The following is a 9,311-nucleotide window of genomic DNA, read 5'->3' on the forward strand; positions in this document are numbered from 1 at the left end:
TATAACAATTTGTTATGAAATTATAATATCAGCTTTAATGGCTTGGACTAAAGATCGGTATAGTCAAAATCAATATTTTTCGTGTTGTCAAAATGTTTTAAAAATATTTTGTGTTATTTAAATTTGTTCATAGTTATATATCGTAAAGTTAAATACTTATTTTTATTAAATTCGACAGCTGTTGCCAACAGGAAAACAAGCTCAGAAAATATGCTGTAAATCTTATGTGTATACAATAGTCACCATAACAAGTGTGTCACCAGACCAACTGATTACCGCCGGCTGGCCTTGTACTGATAGCACAAATTAGACACGACTCGAAATAAGGCCACTGATTTGTTACGTTTTCGAAATACGCACTATAGGCAGCTAGATAAACTGTTTTCAAGTAGGTCTCTTTGAAAATGTAAAGGCTTTGTAAAGGGGAATAGTAATTGGCAGGGTGCAAAGCGGGTGGAGGGGGTAGCTAAAACGATCACAGCGCTCACTACGGCCAAAATTGACATCTTAGTCGCTGACTTGCGCTGTCAAATCCATATTGCAGTAAACATTTTCATGTCGTTTTTGAGATAAATTTAATACGGGCCCAATAAAATTTGTTATGGCGATTGTAATAACTTCAAGAAAAGTAGTGACTAAATTCTAGCTATTTCCAAGACCGTGGTGGAAACGAAACCACCGTTTAAGTGAATAGTTGCCGTAAGAAGAAAAGTGTCTTCCAATCTCTGAAGTTTTACTTAAAGTGCGTAATCATTTGATACAAGTATTGAATTGAATTTACGGTGAATTTACAGTGCAAATTTAATTGGAGGTAGAAAAGCCGACGTGGAAACCAATCCCAGTTATGTTCGAATATCATTTTATTTGTTTCCTCATCTGTGCTCCTGTTTACAAATCGAAACGGATTGACGAAAATGCGTAAATATCGAGGTTTCAATGGGAAGAAGGAGCACGAAAACAATAGAAGCAGAAGCAGTCCATCCACTGAAGGCTTATCACATTTTAAATAAAATTCCTGAGAACTTATTTCATCGCATTCATATTTGATGTGATATCTGGTAAACCTCCAATATTTTCAAGTAAATGAAACAAGTTTTTGTAATGTATATTATAATTAAACGTTATTATAGTTAGTTTGTTTTTATTTTACAATAAACCCTGTACCCTGCAATGATATTTATAATACCTATAGTTAGCCTATGAAAATGACAGGATAGCAGTGAATTGATCAACTATTTCAAAAGCCAATGATTTATTTATACTTTATTGCACATAGGTACAAATGGTGGAATAATGTCTTCAATCTGTAGAAAATTCCCAGTTAGCACCAATTTATTGATTTTATTCATCGTCTCAGGTTGGAAAATGATTTCGTGAGCGATGGCACGAAACCCCGTTTTAGTCACCAGTTTGTTAATTTCTCACTGAAAACAACGATTTTAATGTTATTGGCGATATCGTTGTAACCACCATCGTCCAAAATTGTCTAATGTAGTAAAATAGCACAAGATTTCATTAATTTTTAGGGTTCCGTACCTCAAAGAGGAAAAACGGAACCCTTATAGGATCACTCGCGTGTCTGTCTGTCCCTCTGTCACAGCCGATTTCTCCGAAACTACTAGACCGATTTATTTGAAATTTGGCACACGTATGTAAACCTGTGGCCCAAAGACGGACATGCAATATAATTAAATGAAATTAAACGAAATTTAATCATAAGGGGCACTTTTGGGGGGTAAAATTGAAAATTAAAAATCAAAGTTATTAGAACTATATTGTGATACATATCAAATGAAAGAGAATTTTATAAGCATTTCAAATATATTTTTTTTATAGTTTTTATTTTGGTAATTTAGAAGTTATTTAAGAAAAATTACCATTCCCCCCCCTTATCTCCGAAACTACTTAGCGTAAAATTTTCAAAAAAATACACGAGATAGTCCTCTACCTGTAGATTACAGAAAAACCTATTAGAAATCTACAGTCAAGCGTAAGTCGGACTTAAGAGAAAAAAACTCAAATTGAGATTTTCACTCACTGCCGCTGCAAGTACTTACTAAATGTTTTGAAATTTTGTGAGCGCCATGGACAGGTAGAAAGAAATTCATTTCTGTTTAGAAATTGTTAAAAATTTTAATCATTTGCCAAAATGACTTAAGTTCCTACTAAAAAAGAGGCGCTTAAGACTGTTTAGAACTGCACTGACTATAATATTGCCCTAATAGGTCCAAAAAATGGTGTATATATACGAAAACAAAAAAATTGTGCCACCGACAGCCAAAATCTGAAGTCTATTTGCTCTATCTCTTATAGTTTCCAAAATATACGCAAAATCTTTAAAGTACAAATCTAGTGTACGTTGCTATCACATGTCGTCAGGCGCTCATGACCTTTTTGTATGGAAATGTCGAAATCCGACTCGCACTTTACCGATTTTCATAGAAAGTTGTGTTTAATTATAGTTTTGAAGGAGGTTTCTTGTTTTTAACCACCAACGCAAATACGACGGAGTGTTATAATAATAATAGGTTTGACGCTTGACATGTCTGTCTGGCATCATAGCTCCCGAACGAATCAATCGATTTTGATTTAGTTTTTAATGTTTAAGGTGAATTCGTCGAGATTTTTTTTTTGTACCACGTAGGTGGCAAACATGCATACGGTCCGCGAATGGAAAGCGGTCCGTATGCATGTGATGGAAAGCGGTTACTGTTACATATGGACGCCGGCCACTCAAGGAGTGGCACATGTGCGTTGCCGACTCGACTCATTAGAAACTTGTACAAACCTGTACCTAGAAGGGGCCTGGGTGCCGACGACTCAAAGGACCGAAGGAAGGAGGAGGAAGGAAGGAAGGAGGAAGGAGGAAGGATCTATTGTCCTAATTACTTCCGTTGGTCCTCCAGTTGCGATACAGGCTGCAAATATTTTAATTACACTTTGTGCATTTTAATCTTTCGGGCCGCATGACCACGCCGTTGATAGTTCATAATTAATGGGAAAATACTTGAACAGGCATCCACGACTACTTTCCTAGGTTTAAAGATTGATCAGGGCTTAAAATGGGACCAGCAAGTAGATAAACCGTGTGGTAGTCGGGGCAGTGCGTGCTTTGCCTTAGGTCGAGTTGCAAAGTCTGTGGCTCCAGAAGTAGCCCGGACATGCTATTTCGCCACTGTCCATTCATTAATACAGTACGTTGCGGAGGTCTGGTCTGGGGATGTTGTCCTGAATGGGAGAGGGTCTTTCGCTTTCAGAAACGAGCTGTCAGGATCGTTGCTTAGGTACCTGTAGACAGTAGACACTCCGGCCAAAGAACTCTTTAAAAAATAAGAATCCTTACACTCATTACACTGATGCCTGCAATAGTTATCATGCAGGTAGCCATTTATGTAAGAGAGAACGTGGCAGCATACAAAACCAGGGGCGGCTCACTCCGCGATTCTATCGCCGCGCTACAAGTACATGTCAGCGGTCGCGAGTTCGCGGCCCATTCATTGGCGACGACCTTCGCGCGGCGCAATAATAGTTATTTGTATAATAGTTATTTGAAGAATCATGAACTTGCGAGTTATTTATAGAATCCTGAACTTGCGAGTTTTTTAACACACGAGAAGTAAAATACATTTGCACCCGAGTGTAACACAAAACTTTTCTCCTCACTGTAGCGAGGAAACTACAACGCAAGAAATGCGTTTATCACTGCTTCCAGTAGTATTGTATTGTATTGTAGAACGGGCGATTTTCCGCAACTCGACGTCTAGCGCCTATTTTGCGTGATAAGAGGGAGGGGTTGGCTAGTCCTGCCATCCCAACTCCTCGAGAAATCCTACCAGACCCTTGATGTTGAGTAGGACCTCGGGGAGGTCTCTCGGAGATCCGAGATATTTTGCCCTGTATGGAGCCACCCCGATGCACTCCAGCACCACGTGAGCAGCTGTTTCCTCTGTCTCCATGCACCCTCGGCACAGGGGACTGTCCGTAGCACCTGTTATGAAAAGATGTTTGTTAAATAGTCCATGACCTGTTATGACACTGGTTACCATTCTCAGACGGACCTTCCCTAGTTGAAGGAGCGTTCTTGTGAGTTTTTCACTGATGCTGGGCATGGCCATTTTCGCTTGCCTGCATCCAGTCTGGTTTAGCCAGTGTGCTGTGTGTAGTTTCCCTGTATATGATAGTAGCATTGAGCGTACCTTGCTGAATGGTATCGGGAGAATTGGTTCTGGGCCAATGGCCCCCGCACTCGACCCCTGTCTGGCTAGCTCGTCTGCAGCATCATTACCTCGGGATCCGCTGTGTCCCTTGATCCATTGTAGGATGATCTCGTTTTTATGACTTACCTCCATTAGTCGTTTATGGCATTCGTGTATGAGTTTGAATGTAATTAAATGGCTCCTTAAAGCCATAAGGACTGCTCTACTGTCAGAGAGTATGCGGATGGAGGATCCTACTACCTTCCTTGCAGTTATAGCAGCTGCCGCGTTAATGATGCCCATGCACTCAGCTTGGAAGACCGAGTTGTGAGCTCCTAGCGGAGTGGTAATCGACATGTTCAGGTCTTCTGAGAAGGTCCCAGAGCCCGACCCGTTGTCCGTTTTCGACCCATCTGTGAAGATTCTAAGCTCCTTGGGATTGAGCCCCTCGTAGTTGTCGTCCTCGTATAATTGTATCTTGTACCTTTTATCGAAGATGACATGTTTTTGAATTCGATCCGTACCTGACCTGAGGATTGGGAATTCGTCGTATACTTTTTCCAGGCATTTTGTGTGAAGAACTCCTGTGTTAGACCAGATGTTGAGTGTATTTAACCTTACCGCTGATAAGCTTGCTTCCTGCTGTATGTGCAGGTATAGCGGTGGAAGGCCCAACATGACCTCCATGGCTGCCGTCGGAGTAGACTTCGTGCAGCCAGTGGTAGCCGCACATGCGAGCCTTTGGAGTCTTTGTAGTTTGTCTCGCACGTTGCCTAGGTTTGTTCTTGGCCACCAGACCAGAGCACCGTAGCAGAGCATTGGCCGGACTATCGTCTTGTAGAGCCAGAGGGTGATTTTCGGGTTGAGTCCCCATCTCTTACCGATCATCCTTCTGCATTGCCAGAAGACGACTGCCGCCTTGTCTATTCGTTTGTTGATGTGGTTGTTCCAGCTGAGTTTGCTGTCGAGGGTTAGACCTAAGTACTTTACCTCTTCTGTTAGATTTAGCTCAGCTTGGAAGAGTTTTGGTTTGGTAAAGTTGCCAAGAGACCTTTTGTTAGTAAACATTACCATTTCTGTTTTAGTGGGGTTGACTGATAGGTCGAATTCTCGGCACCAGCGTTCCACAATTCGAAGCGCTGACTGAGTGAGATCGCAGACTGTACTGGCAAATTTACCTGATATTAAGATCGTCAGATCGTCTGCGTAACCTATTGTATAGAAGCGTTCCTCGTTCAGTTTGGTTATGAGGTTGTTGACCACTAGGTTCCATAGCAGCGGTGACAGGACTCCCCTTGAGGGCATCCCCTGACCGCCTTTACTGCCTGTGGCTCCCCAGCATACCTTATAGTCCTTTTGTTTAGCATGTTCATGATCCACTGAATTAGTCCAGGTTCCACGCCGTGGCTTGCCAGGGCGTTCCCTATACTGTTGAAGTGGGTCTTGTCAAAGGCGCCCTCGATATCGATAAATGTGCCGAGACACATTTCCTTGTCATGGATCGCCCTTTCAATGCGGCTTACTACCATGTGTAACGCCGATTCTGTTGATTTACCTGAGCTGTATGCATGCTGATTGATGTGCATCGGTATGTTTTTAAGCGCTCTGTCCCTTAGGTCTCTGTCACACAGTTTCTCCAGGGCCTTTAACAGGAATGATGTGAGACTGATGGGTCTAAAGGATTTGGAAGCTGTGTAGTCATTCTTACCTGGTTTGGGTATGAATATTACCTTAACATCCCTCCATTTCTTGGGAACGTAACCCCAGGCTAGGCACGCCACCATAATGTTCTTCAGCTTGTCCTGGATGATTCCTAAACCCCACTGTAGGAGGGCTGGGAAGATGCCATCCGGACCGGCTGCTTTGAAGGGATGAAAGCTGTCAATGGCCCACCTTAGTTTTTCAGCGGTGACGATCCTATGAGCCATTTGCCAGTTGTTCTCTGATGTGATATGTTCTTCCTCCTCCTGCTGATCTTCGTCCGGTAGACTTACGCATCCCGGAAAATGGGTCTCCAGGAGTAGGCGTTTAGTCTCCGTAGGAGAGGATGTATATGTACCGTCGGGTTTCCGCAGTGAGCCTAGCTGAGTCGTGGATTTGCATGCTAAGGTTTTCCTTACCCGATTGGCGTGGTCTAGTGTTTCGATGCTGCTGCAGAAGTTCCTCCACGACAGGGATCTCCAGTACCGCAGTCTTTGTTTGTACCTGGCCTTGGTTTTGTAGTAGTTGTCCCAGTCCACCTCGGCCGTCGTGTTCATTGCCCTGTTGAAGAGCTTCCTGGTCTTTCGACGGAGTCTCTCTAGTTCGGGGCCCCACCAGTTGTGTCCGACTATAGCAGTTCTGGCTGGCGGGTTTAATGGGCATGCTTTTTGGTAGCTGTCTATAAGGGCGTCAGTCAAGACGTTTACCTGGTGTTCTATTTGGGCCGGTTCCCGAGGTTCGGCCGATAGACGGGACTTGTCCAGGTTTTCACTCAGGGTTGTCCTAAATGCTAACCTGTCCGTCTTTTTGGGGTTTCTGCGAGTTGCTGGAATGTCATCTGATACTTGTAGGTTGAAACGAATCCATCTGTGGTCTGAGCAAGAGGCCTCCGGAGAGACATGCCATTCCGTGATGAGTTCGCCTACCTCCTCTGAGGCGAGAGTCAAGTCAATGATTGTCCTGCATCGTCTGTTTACAAATGTTGGTTCAGCACCTATATTTTGAATGTTTAGATTGGTAGTCACGAGATATTCCACAAGTGTCTTACCTCTGTTGTTACTGGTCTCCATACCCCACAAAGGGTGATGCGCGTTAGAGTCGGCCCCGATGATGATTGCGAGGCCTGTTCTCTCGCAGTGGCTGACCAGTCGTTGTAGTTCGAGTGGCGGTGGCTCGTCCTCCCCGGGCATGTAAGCCGAGACGAGGACTAGGTCGCGACAGCCTGTTGGCATTGGAACTTGTAGTTTAATCGCGCACAGATCTCTGGAACAAAATTCAGTGAGCTGTTGTGCACAAATATTGTTTGTAGTTAGAATGCATGCCCTAGGGATGGCATGCATCGTGGAGTAATAGAGCTTACCTTTGGTGTTGGAGAGCCCTCGTATGTGTCCGCTGCCCGTCCAAGGTTCTTGCAGGAGGGCAACGGCTGTTGGCAAACCTTCCAAACAGCGTCTCAGTTGGGCCGTAGCGGCCACGCTGTGCTGGAGGTTTGCTTGGAGCACCTTAGTCGGTGTCCATGTTGACGGTGGTAGGGGCTTCATCCTGCATCTCCCCTCCCTCCTTCAACATGTCGGCCAACCCCGTCTCTATCCATGCCGTCAAGTCCTCGCCCTCGGGTGGTGCCTCGGCAGGTCCCTCACCAATGCCGAGGAGTTCATCCTCCGAGAGTTCGGTCGTCGTCAGCTTGGATGTCGACGGGGGGGCGTCCTTCTCCCCGGAGGCAGATGCAAACTGCACGGGGGTGGTGCCCATGGCCTGTTGGTCCGGGACCACTGCGCTCGCGGTCCCTAGGGTAGTACCCTGCGGGGCGGGCGGTTGGTCCACATATTTACCCCCAGGACCCCTGAACTTGAGATAGATCGTGCCCATCCCACAGCTCAGGGCTCTGCCCCTTTCCATGAAGGCAGGGACGAGTTCCTCGGGGATTGTGAATGCGACAAACCACCCTTGGTCTTGTCGCAGTATCTCGATAATGGACCAAGAGGTAACCTTGGCCCACCCGTTCTGGTACTTAAGTCCAATAGCTGCCTCTTGGACGTTTTCCCAGGACGAGTTATCGATGTTAGGGATGAGGAGTCCGCACCTAACTCTCCTTGCCAACTCCGACTGGCGAACAGCCGTTAGGGTGAGATTTGGCAAGGTAAGGGACTTGATGTTGCGCTGTGCCCAGGCAGCCGAGTATTCGTCTCGCGCAAAGACCCTCAGCTGTCCTTCGGCGTAAGCGGGTTTGCCCTTAAAGCTAGGTGCCGCACCTTCATCCGTGTTTATCTTGGCATCCTCCACGATTGCCTTGTGAAAGGCGCGGAGGATGGCGTTTGATTGGTCGGCGGTGATCCTACCCGACTTAGCATCAGTTACGACGATCGTCAGGTCTGAAGCCGCCGCCTGTGCGTAGGATACGCCTGGCTGGTTGGGATTCACAAGCCGCTGCTTCTTGGGATCTCCTTGCGGGGAGAAGGACTCGTCCCGTGCCCTCTTAGCAGCAGCTCGTGAATGCTTGCCTGGCTTCTTTTGTTTTTCCCTGTTGCCGGACCTGCTGGGGTGCTGGTTGACGTACCAGCCTGGGGGGGTTGGGAAGGTCCCTTCCCCTTAGGCGGATGTCTTCCAGAGGGCCCTTGCTGGTTCGGACCCGGTTTGGGTGCTGGCTTCTGAGAAGCCGATGCTCCCTCTCCGGGCGCAGGGTTGGGTGTGTTGGCCGGCTGTTGCTCTCGCGCTAGGCGCTCGGCAATCCGCTGGCGTTTGCTCTTCTTCTTCTTCTTAGTCACCTCACCTTGACGTTGAACAGGGGGAGGTGGCTTCGAAGAGGAAGAACTTCCGGGACCGGCTTGGCGAGGCTTCCCAGTATTGGGTCGCTTCTTGGACCTACGGTCCACAATCTGCCAGTCTTGGAAGATGTTTTGGCCGGTCTGCTTCCAGTAGTTCCACAGGTGGTAAATGATCTTTATTACTAGATTCACCTACTTTTATCAATTTTAAAGCAGTTCATTTGAATTTATTCAAGGTCAAATTACTTTACCCACTCACTAGTGGGTAAAATGCGTTTTTGCCCGCTGGTATTAAAGGACAAAACACGTGTTTCCGAGCTAGTGAGGGGGAAAATTCAATGTTGGCTGCTCACGTGCGGTCCGTTTGTTAATGTAGGTAAGAATTTAGAATGGCGTCATTTTGTGAACACCAAAGGAGCCTTCTGTACTTGTACTATTATACATAATATATTCTGTGACAAAACTAACAACATGTGTTCCAAGTACAACATTCGAAATGCCGGAAAGTTAGTAGGTATCGACCGTAAATTGGCGAAATCCAATTTACGGTCAAATTAACACATGTAATGGACCCTGCCGTCTATAATAAATTGCCGCAATATGTGGTTGAAGCGCCTAGTGTGTCGAACTTTAAGTACCTATCGCTTAA

General features: G+C 45.7%; 1 protein-coding gene across 1 annotated transcript; it reads right to left on the minus strand.

Annotated features, from left to right (window-relative positions):
• Positions 1–3,721: 3,721 nt before the first annotated feature.
• Positions 3,722–7,330, minus strand: LOC125231160. Its single transcript, XM_048136522.1, has 3 exons — positions 7,258–7,330; positions 6,946–7,119; positions 3,722–3,988 (listed from the first exon to the last, which is right to left on the minus strand). Exons 2-3 carry the CDS (start codon positions 7,085–7,087, stop codon positions 3,798–3,800), a joined length of 333 nt encoding a protein of 110 aa, XP_047992479.1. The 5' UTR covers positions 7,088–7,119; positions 7,258–7,330; the 3' UTR covers positions 3,722–3,797.
• Between the last annotated feature and the right edge of the window lie 1,981 nt (positions 7,331–9,311).

Source organism: Leguminivora glycinivorella, chromosome 11 (genome assembly GCF_023078275.1).
Source record: "Leguminivora glycinivorella isolate SPB_JAAS2020 chromosome 11, LegGlyc_1.1, whole genome shotgun sequence".
Taxonomy (NCBI): domain Eukaryota; kingdom Metazoa; phylum Arthropoda; class Insecta; order Lepidoptera; family Tortricidae; genus Leguminivora; species Leguminivora glycinivorella.